Here is a 25,425-nt window from a genome sequence, read left to right as displayed (position 1 = left end):
CATCAAACAATGATCTTGACATTATGTCAATGCCCATCAAAGTCCTGATGGGGATTTTCTGATGGATAATGGTGCACATTATGTGAGTTTACCTAGCGTGACAGGATGAACCTGGCCTTATCTGAAGAAATGAAAAACTGAGGATTCAAAAGTCCTGATTCCACTTCATTCAGAAACTGCAGGACAAACTCGATATGCGAAAGTTCATCTGGATGCCTGAACTTGTGCACAACAGTAATTTTGTAAGGATACAGATCACAAGACATTTTAATTCCCAATTGCAGTAATAAACAGAGTTGAGATGCTGTTGGGTCTTGTTACAGGCTTTTCTTCACTCATGCAATGTTTTCTGGTTTTCTAAATCTTTTCAGATAGTAAGGAGGCTTGTTTGTTACAACGCCACTTCACACCATTCTGCCACTAAATATTCCACCACTGACTTTTCTGGAGGTTCTGACAAAACACTTCCAGTCTAAAACTCTTGCACAAGCAGTTCCACACACGTCTTCCACGAACTGCACTTCACTGAAAACACCTGACAACTAGAACATGCTGTTTTATCATGAGTGCCATTTTGTGTTGCATTTAAGTTGTCACTCCTCACACATACTCAAAATGTGATGACGCAGTGCAGTACTTGGTACAGAGCATGCAGGAGATGCTTTTTTTTTTTTTTTTTTTGGTACGTTTCATGTAGCCTATTCAAGATTAATGAAGTGAGTCAATTGTCACTTTGAAGTTATGTTACATAGCTACTCCATTATAAAACTGCTTTGATAACTGCTACAAATCATTGCATACAAAGTGACACAGGACATAGTATGATACCTGTACAGGCCCTAAAAGGTGGAATGGAAGGTTTACATTAATGAACATGTACATATAAATAATTAAAGATTTCCTCGCAACAGAACAATACCAATGAAATAAAAGGCTGCATCATGCTCGTATTATCAGACAGCATAGGAATACAAAATTATATGTATGAACTTTAAGGTGACAACTTTAGTAGAGATATGTAAAATCTATGACTTTTGAAGCATCAAAAGCTGGTGAAACTTGAATTTTGTTACATCAGTATGACAAGGAAGTATCAGAAAACCATTAACATAAATACATTCTTCTTTCTCTTGTGGCTTTGTCGTACTGACACAAGGTCATCATAGTTATTAATAGCTTTGACTTGGTTAGTTTTACAGATTGTTGTATGTCTTTCCTTTCACCACTCCATTAAGCCCGGAACGGAATGTGTTTACCCCAACTGTCTGTGCATAGCATTATTTCTGTGAAAGTGAGTGAAGTTTTCAAAATGTTCGCAAATATTGCAATTGAGGCAGAACTTTGGTACCAGCCTAGTATACACCTAGTGGGAAGTGGAAAACTGCCTAAACACCACATCCAGGCTGGTAGACACACTGACCCTTATCGTTAATCCACTGAGCAGACTCGAGCCAGGGCCAGTGCACCTTCCCATCCTGGAAGCAGTGCTTTAACATGCATTGCTATCTGGATGGGTCCTGAACATTAATACAGTATAAAAGGATTAAAGGCTACGCCACTATGAAACAATACTACACACTTACAAGATAATTACACTTGTATCTACTACCAAAACAATGTATGGTCTGGACTTACCTGAAGTTAATGTAACAACCTGTGCTGTAGCAGCATTCATGGCCGCAATTTGTGAGCTTACACTTTGCTTGTTTGTATCTAGTGTAGATTCCTTCCATTTCAGCGAAGCCTATGGTAAGATATTTGCATATCAGTAGTAATCCGAAGCAAAATTCAATCATATTAAATTTGCTATAAATAATATATGTCAACAATATTTTACTGACACCAATAACTACCTCACCTAACAATACTAACCTTCATAATTTACTGTCTTAGACTTTATGGAGTCATAGCTTGTTAAATGTGACAATACCTAAATCTATTACACAGCCCAGTCACAATAATATGACCACCACCTACATCTGACATCAACGTGCAATAACCACTCACAGATGGAAGGTGGCAGAACTAGCAGTGGACAATCTATAAAGTGCGTCAGGGGGATGTGGAAAAAAGTGCAGTTTGTTGTCATAATAACGGTAACAGGGCGATTTATCTGATGTCTAAAAGGGTGTGATAACTGGCTTTTGGGCCAAGGGTGGAAGCATTTCTGAAATGGCTAAGTTTGTAAACTGTTTGTGTGCCGCTGTGGTTCAAGTATAACGTGCATGGCAAAATGGTGTCACTCAAACTGGCACCAAGACAACTGTGGTGCACAATAGGTCACAGAAAGCACGGGTGAATGGTGGTAGCAGAGACAATCATTGGAGCGGCCTAGAGGAGAGAGTGGTATGGTCTGGAGAATGTTTTCACGGAATTTCTTGAGTGATATCATCACTCAGGAAGGCGCATTGGATCAACACAAGTATGCATCTATCCTTGAGGACCATGTCCACCCCTACATGCAGTTTTCTTTTCCCCCTTGGCATAATGGTATCTATCAGCAAGGCAACCAAAGTGTCACACAGCTTGCAGCATACGTGTGTGATTCTAGGAGCACCAGGATGACCTCTGGCCACTAAACCCTCTGGATTTAAATCCAATTGAGAATCTGCGTGACCACCACGATCGGGCTGTTTGTACCATGGATCCTCAACTGTGAAAACTAGTGCAGCTAACTACAGCACTGGAACTGGCATGGCTCCACACCCCCGTCTGTACCTTCCAGAACCTAACTGACTCTCTTTCTGCATGTCCGAACTGCGAAACATGGTTATTCAGGCTTCAGACAGGTGGTCACATTAATGTGAATGGACTGCGTATATTTGATGTGTTCATTCTATTGTCGAAGTCAAGATAATGAAATGAATGAAAAATAAAATCCATGTAATTTAGACAAGTTTCCATTTAATACTATTTCATCGATTGTATGCACATGCAGGCAACTGCAGTGTACATATAGAAACATTTTATAAAATTAATAACACTAAGGATACAAGAGCCTGCACTAAACTTTATACTACAGCTCAGTATACAGTTGATTAGGATTACAGAACTGTTGATGATCTCAGATTCTGAAAATTTAGTATAGTGTGAAGCCCTAACTTGTGCTGCAATCAGACCCTTTAAACATGGAATTAAGAAGAACCTGAATGTGTTCCTGAGGAATCTCCATCTATGTAACTTGTTTATGAGTCCACAAAGCACCAACAGTGAGTGCTAGAAGATCATGACCAACAAGCTGATAACTAATCACATCCCAGGCATGTTCGGTGTTAATATGTCAGACCTAGGAAATAATGCCTGCCTTATAAGAAGAAGGATCAAGACACCCCTCTTCATATACGAATTGATGATGTTCTGGTGAAATATGACAAGAAGAAACAGGCATTATTTCAGGCTCTAAGCCTCAATAATGCAACAGTTGATGTTCAGTTTGCCCTTAATATTTAAGAGTCAATCTTACATGCTGTAACCAATGGCTCAACAATTCAGGTTGCAAAACTGTCCACCACAATGGTGTCTATTGTACATAGACATCATATTAAGGCAGGTCAAAGAAGGGCTCATCCAAGGAGACTACATTTTGCCATTCAGCCTGCAAGTGAAGGTTTTTACACACACATTTTAATCCAAGGAACTGCACGTTTCTGGACAATGAAACTTGATGCAATGCCACATACACCACTAACCCAGCACGAAATAGACTGTGTGAAGCCAATCTACATTACAAGGTGACTACGCTGGAAACCAGTACCAACTGCAGGTTGCCTATCCGATGCTTCCAGGGGCAACAAAAATTTTATTTTCAACATTTTGCCAAGTGTTGACCGAATTTAAAATTTCTACTCATTAAGAGGTATGTTCTTATGTTAAAAGTTTAGCACAGTAAGACAAGTAAAGTGAAACCCCCCTATTATGCTTTTCAAAGTACTTTAAAAAAAATGGCATAAAACGCAGTAAAATTTAAAATGTGGGAAATAACATTTTAAATGGTAAAAGTTACATATAGGAACCCCTTTGCATTTTCACACTTTATGTATAATACACATACATAATAGGTATCAAAATACTTGTCAGGGACTTGTTTATTATCTAATAAAAACCACTGGTGTAACTGGAACTGGTAACTGCCTGGGAAGTAGAATATTTAACTTAATTTCATATCATAATCAATGTTTTTCGAAAGCCTGCTGCTATCATTCATTATTTAAACAATGAAACACTCAACCAGTAATGAACTTTTTCATGCTTTAGCGATATGTGTTTCAAGAATATTTTCTCGTTGTCAAGTGAAAATATTTACGTAAGTATTTTGTGTGGTGTCTGCATATGTGCTGTTCTGTGTCTCTTGGAATGTAGCCGTCTTTTCGAGATTATAGGGTACTGCACCTCCTCAATTATGTAGGAAACCACACATATGCAAACTATCACTCACACTGTTTGTTTGTGAAATGTCATAAAAATAAATATGTAAAAATTGCACTTGGCACCAAGAATAAATTCTCGATACATGTCTTGCTAAGAATGAAAACGTATGTAATTGATGCTATGTTTAACTCAAAAACATCTGAGTAACGCAAAGTCTCTGAAGGTGTTAACTAGTGCTACAAGTGACCAAATGACAAAACATGCTAACACGGTTCGACAAAGGTGACATGACAATCACAACAACGAAGAAGCTATGCATGTGCAGTAGAGACAGTTTGGAAATGGTTGTAATTGATCTTATCTTTATGTGAACAAACCTACTTACTCCAATCAGCCACCATGACGATTAGAGCTTGGCAGCAGCAGGAATATGGCGCAAATTGTTCCAACTTTTACCCATTTAACGCTTCACATCCACTAAGTACAGCACCCTGTTGTCAAGGTATTTGACAACATAAATTATGAAGGTGGCAGGGGTCCAATACAAGGAATAAAGAGCTATTTACAATTTGTACAGAAACCACATGGCAGTTATAAGAGTCAAGGGACATGAAAGGGAAGTGGTGGTTGGGAAGGGAGTAAGTGAGCAAGCAGTAAAGGAAACAAAAGAAAAATTTGGAGTAGGAATTAACATCCATGGAGGAGAAATAAAAACCTTGAGGTTTGCTGATGACATTGTGATTCTGTCAGAGACAGCAAAGGACCTGGAAGAACAGTTGAATGGAATGGACAGTGTCTCGAAAGGAGGATGTAAGATGAACATCAACAAAAGCAAAATGAGGATAATGGAATGTTGTCAAATTCAATCAGGTGATGCTGAGGGAATTAGATTAGGAAACGAGACACTTAGAGTAGTAGATGAGTTTTGCTATTTGGTGAGCAAAATAACTGATGATGGTCAAATAGAAAGGATATAAAATGTAGACTGGCAATGGCAAGGAAAGTGTTTATGAAGAAGAGAAATTTGTTAACATCGCATACAGATTTACGTGTCAGGAAGTCTTTTCTGAAAGTATTTGTATGGAGTGTAGCCATTTATGGAAGTGAAACATGGACAATAAATAGTTCAGACAAGAGGAGAATAGAAGCTTTTGAAATGTGGTGCTACAGAAGGATGTTGAAGATTAGATGGGTAGACCACATAACTATGGGGAGGTACTGGATAGAATTGGTAAGAAGAGGAATTTGTGGCACAACTTAACAAGAAGAAGGGATCGGTTGGTAGGACATGTTCTGAAGCATCAAGGAATCACCAATTTAGTAATGGAGGGCAGTGTGGAGGGTAAAAATCGTAGAGGGAGACCAAGAGATGAATAAATTAAGCAGACTCAGAAGGATGTAGGTTGCAGCAGTTACTTTTAGTTGAAGAAGCTTGCACAGGATAGAGTAGCAGAGAGAGCTGCATCAAACCAGTCTCTGGACCGATGACAACAACAACATTTGTAAGCACTACTTAATGGCTCACGTCATGCCAGTGTCATTTTTCATCAATTACGTCAGTTTTTTCTTAACGAACATTTTGTCATAAAGCATTATTCACAAATTATAAATATGTTAATGCAAAATTGGGTTTGAATTAACATTGTGGACATAGGAAATTTGATGGAAGCAATAAAAAATGTTGTGAAAAGTGGGAAAATATTAATTCTGGGAATGTAAAAGCGGGGTTATGCTGTATTACGGCTAGAAACTGTGCATTTATCTTGAGGCAGTATAACTGACAGCACACAAACACCCAGACTTTATTCATCCGGTATCTGAGAATGAGTGACTTCCAAACTTTACATGTAATTTCAACCATTTGGAAAACTTTTTCTCACTGAAACTCCCACAAAATGATGAACATGAGAAAATTTTTGCAAACACAAGTTTATCCTTAACTATGCTTTCACTGTTCATGCAGTAAAACTTCAACATCAGACTTGATATTTAAATTTAGTGGCGTGTTCTTCGAGAGTTAATGCTGGTATTGTGTCCTTTAACACTGATGAGATATTCTGTGACATGTTTCCATATTGCCTCTTCAAATGATGACACTCCACTGTCTGAGTATGGCGTAATATTGAACTTCCTGGTCACATAAAATAGGGTGTTGCTAGGCTTAGCAGTACACTCCCTCACTGCAATCTCCATTACTTGTTACTAGTACACTGTTCTACACACTCTCCATTCATTTAGATTTTTGCAGTTTTCACACACATTAGTATAGTACTGGATGGACAGAAACTACACATAGAGCATCAAAGGATCACGATAGCAGCAACTAAAAGCCTTAATGAGAGACAGTCTCGAAAAACACCATATGCTATATATGTTTTTGTTTACACTTTGTTTTATTATATTACAACCAATTTCAACCTTCTTGGTCAGAATCAAGTACAAAGTAAAGGACAACTACATAACAAACCATCAAGTAACTGTCCTTTACTTTACATTTGATGATGACTAAGAATGTTGAAACCAGTTGTGCTCCAACGGGATAAAGGAGTTTTATGTTTACAGCCTATGGTAATTTCCCAGAACGCCTTTAATTAAATCATACATAGGACTTCATAAAATGTATGCAATTGACAATTTCAAATCATGACTGATGTAGAAAGCGAAGATCTATGTAATATAGAGAGAGGTACTAGGAGAAGTAGAGCTGTGCGAGCAGGTCATGAGTCATGGCTGGATATCTCAGTCAGTAACAGCATTACCTGTAAAAGGCAAGGTTCTGGGTTCTAGCCCTGGTCTGGTGTACAGTTTTAATTCACCCAGAAGTTTCATTATTTACAATATTTCCAGTCACTAATCACTCTTACACAAGAGCAGATTAAAGAAGTACAGGTATTGTACAATAGTGATGAATGAAGCACTCATAACATGATGATACAGTAAACTTTTAAACTATATGTAGATATATAAAATGGTGGGCATTTACACAGGGTGCATGGAGAGAAAACTACCAATAGCAAACCAGATGAAGAAATGTGGCAGAGCATATCATCAGGAGTTCAAAATGGTTCACATGGCTCTGTGCACTATTATCATCAGGAGTTGCTCATGAAAATTAGTGCATATGGAAAAAAGAACACCAAAAACAAACAGTGGCCTGAACTGAATGACATTATTGCTTCAGATGAAGAAGAAAAAAAAAAACAACAACAAAATATCACAACTAAGGATGACAGAAAGTTGTTATAGAGGTCGGCGACCATGATGAAGCACTTGTACTGAATTAACTGCCTGGATCACACTTAATATTATTTGAAATGTTGGCTCACAAGCATCTCTGTCCTCATATGCAACACTATTCTTTTCATGTGTTCAGATTTCATTTATGGGGATTCACTTTGTTCTTCTGAATTATATTGTATATATACTGATAACCTGTTTGCTGTATCAAACAAGCACTGATCACTTCTCCCATTTAGTGTGTTTTCTCTTATCTTTAATTTTTGTTGTGCTATATAATATTAATCACACTGAAGGGAAGTGAGTGAATATCAATAATGAACACAAGGCTGCAAAAAATACCCTAGAATGACAAAAGCGAAAATTATTTTTAAATATACAACACCGAAATCAAACCCACATTCCTTATTATATGTTGTTGTTGTTGTGGTCTTCAGTCCTGAGACTGGTTTGATGCAGCTCTCCATGCTACTCTATCCTGTGCAAGCTTCTTCATCTCCCAGTATCTACTGACACCTACATCCTTCTGAATCTGCTTAGTGTATTCATCTCTTGGTCTCCCTCTACGATTTTTACCTGCCACACTGCCCTCCAATGCTAAATTTGTGATTCCTTGATGCCTCAAAACATGTCCTACCAACCGATCCCTTCTTCTAGTCAAGTTGTGCCACAAGCTCCTCTTCTCCCCAATTCTATTCAATACCACCTCATTAGTTACGTGATCGACCCACCTTATCTTCAGCATTCTTCTGTAGCACCACATTTCGAAAGCTTCTATTCTGTTCTTGTCCAAACTAGTTATCGTCCATGTTTCACTTCCATACATGGCTACACTCCATACAAATACTTTCAGAAACGACTTCCTGACATTTAAATCTATACTCGATGTTAACAAATTCCTCTTCTTGAGAAACGCTTTCCTTGCCATTGCCAGTCTACATTTTATATCCTCTCTACTTCGACCATCATCGGTTATTTTACTCCCTAAATAGCAAAACTCCTTTACTACTTTAAGTGTCTCATTTCCTAATCTAATTCCCTCAGCATCACCCGACTTAATTTGACTACATTCCATTATCCTCGTTTTGCTTTTGTTGATGTTCATCTTATATCCTCCTTTCAAGACACTGTCCATTCCGTTCAACTGCTCTTCCAAGTCCTTTGCTGTCTCTGACAGAATTACAATGTCATCGGCGAACCTCAAAGTTTTTACTTCTTCTCCATGAATTTTAATACCTACTCCGAATTTTTCTTTTCTTTCCTTTACTGCTTGCTCAATATACAGATTGAATAACATCGGGGAGAGGGTACAACCCTGTCTTACTCCTTTCCCAACCACTGCTTCCCTTTCATGCCCCTCGACTCTTATAACTGCCATCTGGTTTCTGTACAAACTGTAAATAGCCTTTCGCTCCCTGTATTTTACCCCTGCCACCTTCAGAATTTGAAAGAGAGTATTCCAGTTAACATTGTCAAAAGCTTTCTCTAAGTCTACAAATGCTAGAAACGTAGGTTTGCCTTTTCTTAATCTTTCCTCTAAGATAAGTCGTAAGGTCAGTATTGCCTCACGTGTTCCAACATTTCTACGGAATCCAAACTGATCTTCCCCGAGGTCGGCTTCTACCAGTTTTTCCATTCGTCTGTAAAGAATTCGCGTTAGTATTTTGCAGCTGTGACTTATTAAACTGATAGTTCGGTAATTTTCACATCTGTCAACACCTGCTTTCTTTGGGATTGGAATTATTATATTCTTCTTGAAGTCTGAGGGTATTTCGCCTGTCTCATACATCATGCTCACCAGATGGTAGAGTTTTGTCATGACTGGCTCTCCCGAGGCCATCAGTAGTTCAAATGGAATGTTGTCTACTCCCGGGGCCTTGTTTCGACTCAGGTCTTTCAGTGCTCTGTCAAACTCTTCACGCAGTATCTTATCTCCCATTTCGTCTTCATCTACATCCTCTTCCATTTCCATAATATTGTGCTCAAGTACATCGCCCTTGTATAAATCCTCTATATACTCCTTCCACCTTTCTGCCTGCCCTTCTTTGCTTAGAACTGGGTTGCCATCTGAGCTCTTGATATTCATACAAGTGGTTCTCTTCTCTCCAAAGGCCTCTTTAATTTTCCTGTAGGCAGTATCTATCTTACCCCTAGTGAGACAAGCCTCTACATCCTTACATTTGTCCTCTAGCCATCCCTGCTTAGCCATTTTGCACTTCCTGTCAATATCATTTTTGAGACGTTTGTATTCCTTTTTGCCTGCTTCATTTACTGCATTTTTATATTTTCTCCTTTCATCAATTAAATTCAATATTTCTTCTGTTACCCAAGGATTTCTATTAGCCCTCGTCTTTTTACCTACTTGATCCTCTGCTGCCTTCACTACTTCATCCCTCAGAGCTACCCATTCTTCTTCTACTGTATTTCTTTCCCCCATTCCTGTCAATTGTTCCCTTATGCTCTCCCTGAAACTCTCTACAACCTCTGGTTCTTTCAGTTTATCCAGGTCCCATCTCCTTAAATTCCCACCTTTTTGCAGTTTCTTCAGTTTCAATCTGCAGTTCATAACCAATAGATTGTGGTCAGAATCCACATCTGCCCCAGGAAATGTCTTACAATTTAAAACCTGGTTCCTAAATCTCTGTCTTACCATTATATAATCTATCTGATACCTTTTAGTATCTCCAGGATTCTTCCAGGTATACAACCTTCTTTTATGATTCTTATTATATATTGGAGACAAACTGGCACGGTCAATACATGTATGAACACAAACATTAAACATTCTGTGGGGGTGTGTAACACAATTTTTTACCTCCTTAGCAAAACAGTATAGTATTCCACAAATAATAAAGAATTCACTTCTGTCTTCTAGTTTTTCCTGGTTCTTTAATATTACCTGTATCACTACCAGTGCTCTTAGTGAATGAGAATGCCAAAATGTGCTGTTATTCAGAATCCACATTAAACTGCAAGTGTTCCAATAACTAGCTGGCTAACCCAGTTTCCAGTTCAAAGAAAGACAAGAATATACTACCTCCAATAAGATGACACCTAGCTTATCAAAATAACAAGCCTCCAAGTTTGATAAAACTTTAACCACATTAAGGCAGACATAAAGATAAAAATTCATAAATTTGGTTTTGTTAATAAATATTGTTAATGATGCATGAGCCATGCTTATAAGAGTTTGTGAAGACTGTGGCACATTCAACAAATAAATTCACAGATAAATCCTAAATTTTGAGCTTTTGTGGCTATAGGGTTGTTCTGCAGGAGCTGGAAGAAAAAGAGAATAGTGGAGCGGTCACAGAGGTGGAGAAAACATGCCAGGTTGTGAAAGTTTACAATTACCTTACAAGCAAATCCACAATCTAATAGTAAGAAAAATTAATGAAAGATTTTTGTTTCTAAAATCAATTATGGTACTTACAGGGTCTGATCCTAAGGGTGGAACCTCTGCTTTAGTCTGTAAATCACGTCCTGCAGAATCAATGATGTCGTGGCCAGCACTAATAGTTCCCAGCAGGGCACGTTGTGGTTCTGTCAATACACTTGTCACTTTTGTTGTCTGTACCTGTACAAAAACATATAAACGTATCTCACCAAACTTAAGTATCTATTCCCTACTAAATGAAAATAATAGCCATGAGTTGTAAATTGAAGGAAGTCTGCACTTTCAACTTTCCACACCTTGAATTATTTTAATAAAAGAATTTTAAAATGATACTATCAATCTCTACCACTTTATGTTCCATTGCTGATGACATTCTCACTGGACAGTTTGTGTGATTGTCTTGGCAGAAAGTTCTTATGATTCTTTGTGTGTTAATAATGTGCTATTGCAAGGTTGCTTCTAGATAGCTGAAAGATTTCAAACATTGCTTTGCACATTTTGTGTCATTTTATATGTGATTGAAAAACTAACTTAAAAGTATCAAGTGCCCATTCAAGTAACAGAAAGAATTTTGTAAGCAGATGTCCATACTACAGTTCCAGTCGAACTATGTAGTTGTAACGATGATACTGATGTTATAGTTTACAAGAACTTCTACATGTTGCATAACCACCCCAGTAAATCTACATATGGACATAGGGCATCTGCCTCTGACATAATATATTATTTCACTGAAGCTACCAAAGGTTTATAGCTGCTGAGACTGGTATTGCATAGTTAGATGTGCAAGGATTTCAAAAATGAACATAATAATTTGCACGATTTCCTAAATTATTCCACCTCGTATATACCACTATCAAGAACAACATTAAATTATGGCCTAAAGAAGACATCAAAAGATGTACCAAAACTTTTACTAAGATAGCAATAAAGATGTGATGCAAAAATTCAAAGTTCTGTTCAAGAGCATAATTGAAAGTATCATGTCTCTAAGCATAAAATGTGTTAATGAGCACGATGTGAATAGTGCAGGTAGTACCTTTTAAACAAGCACTTTTGGGGCCAAGAGAAATCACACACAAAAAGCACACAGATTTTTGTATTAATTCCAAAACAAGGCTTAAGACAAGAACTCTGCACAATATCAGAAAAGTTTTACAGGAAGAACACCTGAAAATTGTATGAAAGTTAACAACTGATAACAAGGATTCCCATTTCTAAGAGCAGCAATGCAAACAAACAGATAAGATTTACTTCTGTGTGGCACTGGACTTTTTAGAGATGTTACTACGAACTAGCAGCTAATGGCAATATTCTTGAATGCAAAATATCTTCTTAAACACAGGGAAGAATTTTCACGTTCCCACATATGAAATTCAGTTTCATTCACTCTGGAGTGAAAGTGTAGGGTAATTTGATGACAGTTATTGTTTTCAGAGTATAAAACCAGACAAAAACAATGATTTAACCAGAGCAATCTTACAAAATGGCAAAATATAGAGAAAGAAATACTTTTTTCTTGATCATCATCTAAAATTGACATATGCAAAAAGGGAGCATGTGGTAGTCAACCAGTTATTAATAATCTTATACACTCTAATGAACACCTGCAGCGTTGTAGATGAAAGAACCTAGTCTTCAAACTATTTATATTCCTATACCTAACACCAATGATACTAGCAAAAAAGTGAATTTTATAGTAGACAGCTTCAACAATATAAATTAAATGTCTGTATTGAAGTGATACTTTTGATGATTTTTTGCACTTACTAGTGGCTATTTAACTATAAATTTAGTTATAAGTAGTAAAATACTTCAGAAATGTATACTGAACTGTATATTTTAAAATAGAACATATTGTTAAATAATTAGAATAAACTGTACTGCACAAACTACACTTGATAAATTATGTTCACTCCTATATTTGTCTATGCGATGAGCATATAGAATATTCCTTAGCTGTCATTTCTTCATGTCTTACCTCGTTAAATAGCCACAGGGTAAAACACTTCATTTCCTTGCCCACTCTCCCTCCCCCCCTTCATTTCTGACGTGACCCGTAATATAATTGAGGCACTGAGGTACAAAATGCGGAATGGTATAATGAATATTTTTCCTTGTAAAAAAGATCTGATTTTCTCCAAGCCATAAGTTAACAGCAACAATTCCTTCTTTTTTTTTCACTACAGTAGAAGAATCTACAATGAATTCAAGACAGTTGACATTGGTCAAATTAGATATGTGTGTCATTCTTGTTCGCAGTTTATTTTGCAAGTCACTGTCTGGAATTGCATTTTTATGTAGATCTCATACTTTTCAATCAAATAATTATAAGCAGCATACTCGTGTTTGATGCAAAGTCACCAACCAGCTAACTTTCGAATTGTTGCTCGTTTTCCATCCTCATGAACTGGATGTTTCCCAGTAGCAGTTATCTGTAAGTAATGAATGAACTTCCATCCAATTTTGTTTTCTAGAAATATCTTGAAAAGTGTCTTTTTGGTCCCTTTTCATATAAATGAACACACTTCCACTTGTGAAAATTGTAAAATGTGGAAGGAGCACAATTTGAAGCATGAAATAAAATAGGGCAGTTATATGACACAGGCATCTACATCTGATTACGATGGTAAATCCCCTGCTTACTTAATTGTAAAGCACTAACCTGTTTACTGTATGAACTTAGGGAAACAACAAGAAGTGAGAGATGGGCTTTCAAACTGACAGAGTTGTTCTAGAATCACATCAAGCCTCGTCCTAGAGGGGCAGTGCATTACAAACAACTGACAGATCTTAAACATGGTAAAAATATTGGTGAGCAACTAGCAATTTTATTTCGCTGCCAGATCACTACACACATGGGTCAAATTGCCAGTACAGCTATATATACAAGGTGTCACGTGATCAAGTGAAAATCAAACAAAAAGCATGCTGTAACCAAAAGGTGAAAACACAGACTTATTCTACATGCTTGTCACAGATATATCAGCAACATAAATTGTGCCATCACAGTAAAGGAATAGTCACAGGTAAAATGATGAGTGTCGGCACAAAAAAGAGGAAGTTTTCATAATCAACAAAGTGAGACTGTTAGACAGCCAATAATGTTACAGCTACTAGTTATATGCTTCCATCTATCCAGCCATGTACATTCAATAGTTTCTGGCAAAAGAATGGTTCCAATTCCACTGTGAACACTGATCACACCATCCAAGTCCATCTACAGATTCTAAATCTGAGAATAAAATTATATTGATTCTGAGAAAACAAGACAGCTAGCAGACTGCACTGGAAGAAGGAACTAAATTTTATTTCAACATAAAAATATGCTGGAAGTGGTGTCTAACTTGTGAGTAACTATTTAGAACAAATGAATTCTTGTATCATATCATATATGTATCACGAAAAAACTTGAAACTACTAGTTTTGCCCCACATTGTAACTGCTTTGTCTGGGTGTTTTCTGGATAAAGATCAAGACAAACAAAATAATATTCACTCTTTCAATGTCTCTTAAAAAGTTACTTTCACATTTTTAAAACACTGAATAGCAATAATAAAATAGGATTAATTAAGTACAAAGTCTACTTGACATTAGGACAACTACTGCTCAAAGCTGGTGAGAATGTTTATAACAAAATAAAAAGGAAAAGAAAGAACACCACCCAAAATGAAGAGAAACAGGCAGGTCACCACTAATCCACAATAAGAATCAGAAAGCAATAAACTGATTACACTGAGTAGAGTTGAGATCTTAAGACTTCAGACTGTGTCAGTTCCATGTGCATGAAAACAGCTTAAGAGACGAGGCAAGTTTACAACATCAAGAGTTAAAAATACTGCACACTGGTGTTACACAAGGAATCAGAAAAGTTGGAAGTCTGAGATAACAACTCTACCCAGCCAAACTGCTTGTCATTTCTTACTACAGTTCTCAACTGGAAACATGTCTTGTTCCCAGAAGTAGTTACATCAAATTACTGATTTTTTTTTTAATATAAATTATCCATTCATATGTACCTACTCTGCTCCCTGGCATCCAATCTATTGAAACGTGAGGCATGCAACAAAGAAGAAAAGAACTAAGTTTTTAACTTGAAGAGGAGCACATGAAAGTCAGTGGCTTGCAGCAGCTTGAGAAATTTACGTACACAAATCACTTTACATACACTCTGAGTAACTTCCATCAACACTTCAGCAATGTGAATGACATTCAAACCACCATTGCAGAACCAATGACCTACAAGGCCATACTGCCAAATGGCATACTACTCACAAAATATATAATAGAATACTAATTCCAGGTATGACTTCTGCAACTGCAGACGAGTTAAAAATTGTTATAAAACAGTGACAACAATTATTAATACAAACATGACATCAAAATTATAGTCTCATGGTCAAATTAAAGAAGAGCAAATTCCTGACTAAACTTTTTATATTACATTACAGATTAGTCACCAAAAACTACTCTTCTGCAGGAATACAGTCTCACATCACAGTCTCTCTCTCTCTCTCTCTCTCTCTCTCTCTCTCTCTCTCTCTGTGTGTGTGTGTGTGTGTTGTGTGTGGGTGTGTGGGGGGGGGGGGGGGGGGGGGGGAGCAGGGTCAGGCAAATTGTGTACACGAATGACAAATGTGTGTATGTACTGTCAGTAGTCCTGTCTATCTCACATATGTTCCAGTATATTTTGTCAAAATTCCATCCAAAATAAGGCATTAATCACTAACATGTTACTAATGGTAACCAGGTTCTGCTCTGGAAGCTCTCTCTCATCATGAAGTACCAAATTTTGAATAGCACTGAGAATGTACATAGGTTTTCTTTCAATACAAATGTATTTCACAACATTCACATGTAACAGAGTGTATGTAAAGTAACAGAGACACATCTTACCATTGGTGGCACGTGGGCCAGGTTGACCTGGCCGCTCACTGTCGTCAGCTGTGCACCAGCAATGTGGCCCGTGCCATAAGGACGTGCACCTGCACACCACACCACACACCCATTACAGCAACACTTGTCATCCCAGGTAACATGTGATTTGGGGAAATACCTCCCACAACAATTTTAAGCATCTAAAATGTCTCAAGACATGAAGAGTTACCAATTTATAACTGTCTTTCTAACAATAAAATAAACAATTTGTAACCTTCAAAAACCCATACAGTGTACATTAATGTCAGTGTCTTTCAAAAATAACAAAAAATTAACAAATACAATGTAAATTCAATCTGAATTAATTTAATATTTGTAATTAAAGAAATGGACAACATTTTCATTCCAATATGACTTAATATTACAATACTTCAAATCACAGATCAACACACAGTAAGTGGTTGTATCTAGAATTACCTAACAACAACAATGACAGAAAATATTTCATCTCTAAAATGAGCTGAAACACAGTACATAAAACTAGAATATGTGGTGTTGTTGCAGGGAGATTTGAGCAGCTGTAAGATGTAAGTAATTGAACTTCCTCCATCTAATAGTTCACACAAATCTACACTGAGGTGACAGAAGTCATGGAACAGTGACACAGACGGTGGTGGTATCATGTACGCAAGATATAAAAGGGCAGTACATTGCTGGAGCTGCCATTTGATCTCAGGTGATTCATGTGAAAAGGTTTCTGACGTTATTATGGCTGCAAGACGGGAATTAACAGACTTTGAATGCGAAAGTAGTTGGAGCTAGATGCATGGGACATTCCATTTCAGAAATCTTTAGGGAATTCAATATTCTGTGATCCACAGTGTCAAGAGTGTGCTGATAATACCAAATTTCAGGCATTATCTCTCATCATGAAAAATGCAGCGGCTGACAGCCTTCACGTAACAACAGAGAGCAGCAGTGTTCGCGTAGTCGCCAGCACTCACAGACAAGCAATACTTCAGGAAATAACTGCAGAAATCAATGTGGGATATACGACAAACTTATCCATTGTGACAGTGCAGCGAAATTTGGCGTTAATGGGCTATGACAGCAGACGACCGATGTGGGTGACTTTGCAAACACCACGACATCACCTATGGTGCCTCTCCTGCACTTGTGACCATATCGGTTGGACCGCAGGCTGGAAAACTGTGGCCTAGTCAGATGAGTTCCAGCTCAGTTGGTAAAAGCTGATGGTAGAGTTTGAGTGCCGTACAGACGCCATGAAGTTATGGATGCAAGCTGTCAACTAGGCACTCTGCAGACTGGTGGTGACTCTATAATGGTGTGGACTGTGTTTAAATGGAAAGGACTGGGTCCCCTGATCCAACAAAACCCATCATTGACTGGAAATGGTTATGTTCGGCTGTTTGGAGACCATTTGTGGCCAGTCACGGTTTTCTTGTTCCCAACAATGATGTCATGTCACCAGGTCACAATGGGTTGCGATTGGTTTGAAAAACATTCTGGACAAATCTAGCGAATGATTTGGTCACCCAGATCACCCAACATGAATCCCATCAAACATTTATGGGATGTAATTGAGAGGTCAGTTTGTGCACAAAATCCTGCAATGGTAAAACTTTCACAATTATGGATGGCTATACAGGCAGCATGGCTCAACATTTCTGCAGGGGACTTCCAATGACTTGCTGAAGCCATCCCATATTGAGTTGCTGCACTACACCAGACAAAAGAAGGCTGACAAAATATTAGAAGGTTTGCTGAAGCCATCCCATATTGAGTTGCTGCACTACACCAGACAAAAGAAGGCTGACAAAATATTAGAAGGTATCCCATGACTTTTGTCACCTCAGTGTAAATGCATAAACATTCTGGTTGTACAACAAACCTAAAAACTGGCCCAGACTTGTTTTTGAAAAAAGATCTCTTGTAATTAAATATGAAAAGGAAAGATAAACATCTGAATGAGAACAGCTTACAACACAAGTACAAATAATAACTTTTTTTTGCAAAATTGTATCAATAATGGGATCCTTAAATATGCAAGTAAATTCTTGCTCTCAAATATCTAATATGGCAGACTGAATACCACAATTGCTTAATTCACTGTGAGTGCTTTACTGAAACCTGGAAGAACTGAAATCACAATAGGCTGTCCAAAGTCTGAATTTTTATACATTCCATTTTCTCCAATAGCTCTTAATTCAATTTTATCATCATGACTAGTTTTACATCAAACATAGTACAACAGTGTAAGTTCCTTACTTTCCCATTCTAAAAACATGTGACCATTAAGCTGAAAGAATTCATTCATAATCAGGAATTCTGATGTATAATGCCCACAAAAGCTTAATTACTATGTCCAAAGCCAGTTGAACATTTAAAAAATACCGCCACCACCACCGCTTTCGGCTGTATCTGATGAAACCAGTGTTTTTATCCCTACTTATTGTTTATTGTTCACGTATATTTTCTGTTTCTTGCCTGGATAACTATCCCTTTCTTCCAGAAATGTTATAATGTTATTCTGGCCCTATACTCTAAATATTCCAAACATTCAGCTACATGTTGTCTCACTTCAAGCAGCAGAACTCTCCTCTTGCATTCCTCAGACTCTGGCACAATTACCACACATTACCTGTCTTCTGTGTTCATCAAATATTTACCAATAATTTTTGCAGTAACATTTTCTGTTATGAAGAGTATGTAATTCTTCACTAATCATTTTTGTATGTATTATCTGTAACATGGTTCATACGGAGTAAGTTGTGGAGGGAAATGAAAGCAGCAGTGGTATGCAGGTTTAGTAATTTGAAGATCCCATTTTGGAGCTTATTCTGACCCTCAGAGAAAAAGTTATTTACAATCAAGTCTATGTAAAAGAGCTTTGGAGCAGCTGGAAGTAATTAGCACATTGACAAGTATGGACAGTTGGAACATCTTTGGAAATAAGAAGCAGCTTCTGAGGAAGAAGGAAATCTATAGGTTGGTTTGTAGTTGGTATTAGGGCACTCAATACAATCAGTACCTGTGCATATAATGAAGGTGAAAAATTTCTTTACTTGAAACCTGAGACACGCAAACTTGAAGAACAGAATACTTGATGGTCTACCTGTCAGAGTATAAAGTCCTGTGTCACATGACTATAACTTATATGAAGATAGGTCTGAAGAAATTTGGCTTAACAATATGGCTAGAAGAAGATACACCACAGTTGCATCACTTGTTTCACTAACCACAATGTATTGTCCTTCACAGCCACAGATTGTTACTTCCACTAACACATGATTTTCTGACTAGCTGTTAGGGAAGTCTTGCATGTTCTGAAAAGTTTTTATCACCAATGTGTGCATTTTTTGACTGTTGAGAGAATCAGAGTGGGCAAGGAGCCTATGTCATGTTCACACCTCATCTGCCACAGAGCCTAATGAGTGTACGAAGATCAGCAGCAAAAAGAGAGTTTCTTAGAGGAGCAAAATCTGAATTTGTTGCAAAGGATCATAACTGAGAAGTCAAGGGAACCAATGTTAAAGCATTAGTGCATACCAACATAAAATTATGATGCTCATCTGAAGTACAATTAAAGATGTTCTGGCTCTTCATTCTATGATCCACTGTAACAATTTTTAAAATTATTCTAAGTATCTTTATGTGTCATGATGACACTTTTTTTAATGATTTTTCATCCACTCCTAAACCTGTGAGGTACCCTATTGCTCAGATTGTAAAAGACCTTGCTGATCTCAAGCATGAGAATCAATGCTAAAAACTGTGCTCAGAGAAGCCAGCCATATCTTTTAGAGGTATCACGCTGTGATAATGAGCCACCAGATGGCAACTGGTGCCTCATACGATTCAGTGAATATGCTGATTAAGGGAATTGTTTGGTTGACTCCAGTGATGAGTCTAATGCTCTTGTGGAACACTGCAACCAAAATTTTCAAGTAAGAATGTCACATTTATCCACATACAGTGAAGCCATGAGGCTTTATAGAAGTACATTAGGCATAATAGGTCCGAATACAAAATTCTGCAACCAGGCAATTTAAGTACACTGAGCGCTTGTCTTGCTTTTGTTTTAAGATTCTTCAGAGATTGTAGTCATGCGAGTTTTGATGTAACTATCTAAAATTAAGAACTATATTCCAGTCTGAGTTCACAAAAGAAAATGCAACAAATCCATTCAACTCAACAAGCCACCTCATTCTTTCATTACCAGCAACCACACTGGCAACTAGGGTAGAGAAATTTTCCTTGAAAACACAAGTCACTTAAAATAAAACAAAAGCAAATGATACTGCAAACATGGCACACTAAAATCCAATGTCTAGAAAAATGGATAATAACTAATGAGAAATCCCTCTTGGCCATACAGATTAGTGGACAACCTAGGAGTCACCCAACTGACACAGTTATTGCACCACAAGAAGGAACACAGACCAACAGAGACAGGGTTTCTGAGAGGAATGTAAGTTTTGTGACTGTGGGATTTATCAGATTTTATCCCACTTACTTCAGTATCACTTATGCACAGCCTAGCATTTTATAGAAGATTTATCAAATACCATCTCTAGAGGTTGACAAATACTAGTCAGAAGTTGTATAACACCTGCTTCAGGCATAACACATAAATAAAATCAACACAAACTGTCCCTTCAATAAACTATTTAAAATTTGTATTATTCCTTCACTCTCACAATGTCATCTGTAGATGAAGGACTGTATTTAGGAGATTGGAAAATGAGCAGAAAATGGAAAGCTGATCCACAGTACTGGTCTGGACTCCTCACAATAGATGATACACTGCTGATTATTATGGAAGGCAAATTTCCTCTTAATGCACCCCCTTGAAGAATGGCATTGTCCACTAACAATTGGCCAACCAGCAACACATCACCTCACTGTGTGGGTTGCGTGCACTCACATGTGTGCAGCTCACTGACAGAGGAGCACTGTTTCAAGTGCTCAGTAGTTTCTTTCAGTACAGCTCTATATCAGAAGATCTGTCACTTAAATTTTGTTACTTGGTAGACTAACAATGAGAAAATATCTTTCTTTACTGTGAATTTTTTTATGAGTTAGTGTCTTGTCTGTACATACCTGTGACGGTTTGTGCTCAAGTAGTTTACATTTGCCATTCTGTAACTGAGGAAGGCTAAGCTACAAACTGTTATGAAGCTTTTGGTGTTTATAGGAAGATAAGGCAGATATGTTACTGGCATTCTACAGGACAGTTTTTGTGTCCAAAGTTTCGAACAATGATTTGTCATAGGTTAGTCAGTTGCGGGGTACGTTATGAACTAAGTAGCATGTAGTTTCACTGGGGCAAATGTAGTGGAGAAAGCTAGTGGAAAATCTTGTGAGGAAGTCTCCTGGTCCACAGGGCATGTAGAAGTAATAGACTAATACTGGAGCAGGAAGTGAGAATTTGTGCCCTTCAGGCACAGTTAGAGGAAGCTAGACAAGAAAATGAGAAGCTATGCGGGGAGAGAGGATGGAGAAGTGGGAACAGGTAGTTGGCAGTCAGCCCAATAGGAAGATAACAGGCTGTGATAATTTCTTTTTTAATGTTGAGAATAGGTTTAGCCAGCTGTCACGACAGCCTAGAGGAGCTTCAGTAGTTTTAAGAGCAGGTAAGATGCGGAAGACATCCAACGTCGATAGGATGCTAATGTTAGATACAAATATAAAGAAAAAGAGGAACCTGCTGCTAGATGACAGTCATGGATGCAGTGTAGGCTTGCAGTTGCAGGAGACATAAGGCGAGGAGTAATAAGTCACCAAGATTTTTAAATCGAGTGCCTGCCCCAGTAAGAAGACATGAAGCTTAGAGCTTGGTGTAAGGACTTTGCTAGAGAGTGTCAGGTAGTGATAATGGCAGGGGTTGGGAATAGCATCTTAGTAGTGGCAGGGTTTACGATACAGGTGGCGACTCAGGTAGGACTGCTACTCAAACTCAAACCACTAATGTTCACTTCATACAGCTTTTCCGGCATTACAACCAACTCCATCTTGACAGTGCTGTGTAGTAAGTTACTGTGGGGCTTCAGAGGGCACTGATCACTGCTCACAAGGCACACGGTTCATTGGTACCATTTAACAGTATCTATACTAGATATGGCCTACACCTGAACAGGACTGGGAAAGGCTGGTTGGTGAAGCTTATATGTGACAGTGTAGCAAGTGGATCTGGTCTCAATCAAGGCCAAATTCCATCGCATTAGTAAATGTGTAGAAGGGATACACCATTTTTAGAATGAAGTCTGGTAGGAGGCAATCCTGCTTGAGGAATGTTCTTTTCACGTGGGAAGATAGTTCTATAAATGGGGAATGCTGATAATATGTTGCAGTGAGTTTATTTCATCAAAATATTTGGGGAATTTGAGGTGAAGTACATGAACTGTTAATAGATCTTGACTCTTAAATTATTTGTGTGTCAGAGCATCATTTACATAGTGAATAAATACTAAGGCTTTCTTTGAAGGGGTTCATCTTACCGGATTTCTGAGCGAGGAGTTAGTTGCAGATGAATGAGAGTGGCCATTTACACCAAATGTAATATTCCATCCAAAAGAGTTGAAATATCAAAGACCAAATATTTGAAGATTGTCCATAAAAGTGAATTTTCAAGGAAAAAACATAAAATTATGTCTCCAGACCCTCCAGTTCAGACTACAGGGTTTTCCTCTTCAGACTTGACACTGACCTAAGCTCAGACCTTAAGAAAGGCATAATGTTGGATTTACTTGAAACTTATGAGTGGTACAGACAGTATACCTTCCAAGTAGAGTTCATAGAAATGGCAGCACAATCACAGACAATATTTTTATAGAAAAAAAACTTTCTGGAGGATTAAAGTTTTGTGCTGGACTGCAATTGAAACCTTTCCTAGGTTTGAGTTTCCCTCCGGCACACAGTTTTCATCTGCCAGGAAGTTTCAAAACAGTGAACACCCTGCTGAAGAGTGGAAATTCACTCTGGATATTCTGAGATTTTTCCCTAGTTGACAGGTGCTGTGTGAGAAAAATTAGTAATGGCCTATCAGATCATGATGCACTTGTAGTAATACTGAAACTAATCACATAAGAAAGCAGTAAACAAAAAATTTAAAATATGGGTCCACTTGCAAAGCAGACACTTAAAGCCAATCTCACAGGGGAAACTGGGCAAGTCATCTACAACACAGCGAAGTTGAATGACAAATACACTTCTAAGAACTTCGATCACTTCTTTTGACAGCTCTTTCCACAAATACAAATGTCAGTCAGAGACTCGTTACAGAATTTCACTACAGAAGAATTGCAAAGTGCTGAAGAATATCACCAGACACGAAATGCAGCGAACAATGCATTACACCAAGAGAATACAAACCTCTGACAATAAAACCACAACTATATGGTCAATTTTGAATAGGGTGCCAGGGCAGAATACGGGGGATAAACATATTATTTCTCCCTTGTGTGAGAACAAAGCTGTTAGTGGACTACCAGAATTGTACAAAAATATTCAATACTCCCTTCCTGCCAATAATCTGAAAGTTACTTCAAAATTTTACTGGTGCACATAAATACACGCAACTCTTTAAATGCTGATATTCAAAGACAATTACATCACATGAACCTACACAAAACAAGCAAAGATGAAACTAAATCAGTTACTAAATCACTACAGTGTAAAGCTTTCAGGGTAACAGGGGTTTGTGTGTGTGTGTGTGTGTGTGTGTGTGTGTGTGTGTGTGTGTGTGTGTGCGTGTTGGGGGGGGGGGGGGGGGGGTTGCTGTAGGGTTACATTTTGGGTCAGTTGCTTTTGTTGATATATATCAATCATTTGCCATGTAACAGGACAGATGATTCAAAAATGCCATTAGCAGTTTTCCAGCAGATAACAATCCATCTGGCAAAGAAGCACATACTGGAAAGAGATAACTAGAGTGATGATTCTCTAGGATGAAGAATGAAACAGAATATGCAATGGCAGGCAAGTAAAATGATGAGTCGGTGTTGGAGAAAGACTTTAGAGTAATACTCCATTTAGACCATGTTTCTGATTATATGTGGCTCTCAATGAGCTAGACCCTGGAACAGGTGAGACAGACATCCAAAACACATTGAGCAGTTTCTAGTCTCCAAGCAGTAATTGAGTCATAATTTTTGGTGAAAGCTTTTTATTCCATGTTCACATGCACATACACTGTGGAACAAACTGAAAGAAATTGCTTGTAGACGAGAATGAATCTAAGTGGAAAACATCCTAGAAACAACCCTTTGGCTGCAGCTCACCCATTTCCCTGTTACATCATTTCTCCTTGGAGTTATAGTTCACAAAGATATGCTGGGGAGCTTCTGAGAAAGAAGGAAGAGAGATGGCTTTAGCGTACTGTCGATGACAAGTTTGTAAGAGGTAGAGCACAGACCAAATGGGGCAAAAACAGAGACTGGAAACTCAACAGAATCATTCCAAAACTCACTTTAAGCAGTTATAGGAAATAATGACAACCTGGATCACAGTGAGCTGACTTGATTGAATTTCCCAAATGCAAGTCCATTGTACTGGAAATTTTGAGTGCTTCTACAAGATTTTGAAAGTAGGAGAGATGTAGCAGACTGCATCTGTAGGAGGTGTGCCTGAACAGTTCAGTCATTAGAAACATTGCTCACGAAAGACAGGCATCCAGTTCAGGATCCACTCTAGTATGCAAGAGTTTCATAACCACTTATAGATATGTCTTAATGTGGACAAGAGCAGTGGATTACATATTCATTTGTATAATACAAACACTGCGTCCTTTACACAAATTCATTAATGCTTCAATGGCTTAGGTAGCTGTTTTTTTATGAGCTTTTAAGTGCATCACTCTTCATAAAGAGTCTTAAGTGGAGATAGGCATACCAGAAAGAGTTGCTGATTCGTTATCACTATTGTCTAAAGTTGCAAGTAACTGGAGCTTCAATTCATTTCATTTACTTACTCCTGCACTTCAACTCCTCCCCCCCCCCCCCAATCTTCTCCTTAAGGGGACAACAGTGAAACTCTTGGCAATGAAAGTGGTGGTGTTTTTCATATTGTTATTGTTGTTATTTTTATTGTGATTAATTATGAGGCCACTCAAACTTCAGAAACACTGATGGATACATTTACTACATAGGTTTGGAGCTAATAGGTAGTGTAAAAGGTGTTACCTTATAGATTCACTTGTACACATTCACACAAGTATTAGGTTCTTCAACATACTGCTCACTTTGAGGTTTCCACCATCCTTATGATCCAAGCAAGTTAAACAACACCCACATTATCTGAATCATATGATGTTCCACTCTCACGTCCAATGGTGATTGTTAGAACATATTCAGAGCTTAGATAAACAGAAGTCTCACTACATGAAGTAGAGCCAAGCTTCAGATTCACAAGTTTGAAAAACCTAAACCCAACTGTAGCAGGCTAAGTTCCACAAGGTGCTCATAGTTTTGTACTACCCAGTTAAGGGCATACACAGCAGACTACTTTCAGTGTAAAAGACATTT

At 37.9% G+C, this 25,425-nt stretch overlaps 1 protein-coding gene across 2 annotated transcripts in view; it reads right to left on the bottom strand.

Annotated features, from left to right (window-relative positions):
• LOC126184950 (talin-1) overlaps window positions 1-25,425 on the bottom strand; it is a 272,457-nt gene that overhangs the window by 91,059 nt on the left and 155,973 nt on the right. For both annotated transcript variants that reach the window (XM_049927624.1, XM_049927625.1), the window contains exons 12-14: window positions 15,899-15,987; window positions 11,039-11,182; window positions 1,636-1,744 (exon numbers count right to left, since the gene is read on the bottom strand). In XM_049927624.1, the coding sequence (XP_049783581.1) occupies window positions 1,636-1,744; window positions 11,039-11,182; window positions 15,899-15,987 (342 nt within the window). The remainder of the gene's footprint in view (window positions 1-1,635; window positions 1,745-11,038; window positions 11,183-15,898; window positions 15,988-25,425) is intronic.

The sequence above is a fragment of the Schistocerca cancellata genome, chromosome 4, assembly GCF_023864275.1.
Source record: "Schistocerca cancellata isolate TAMUIC-IGC-003103 chromosome 4, iqSchCanc2.1, whole genome shotgun sequence".
Lineage (NCBI taxonomy): Eukaryota > Metazoa > Arthropoda > Insecta > Orthoptera > Acrididae > Schistocerca > Schistocerca cancellata.
The sequence above is the reverse complement of the archived record's forward strand: the minus strand, read 5'-3'. Positions and strand labels throughout refer to the sequence as shown.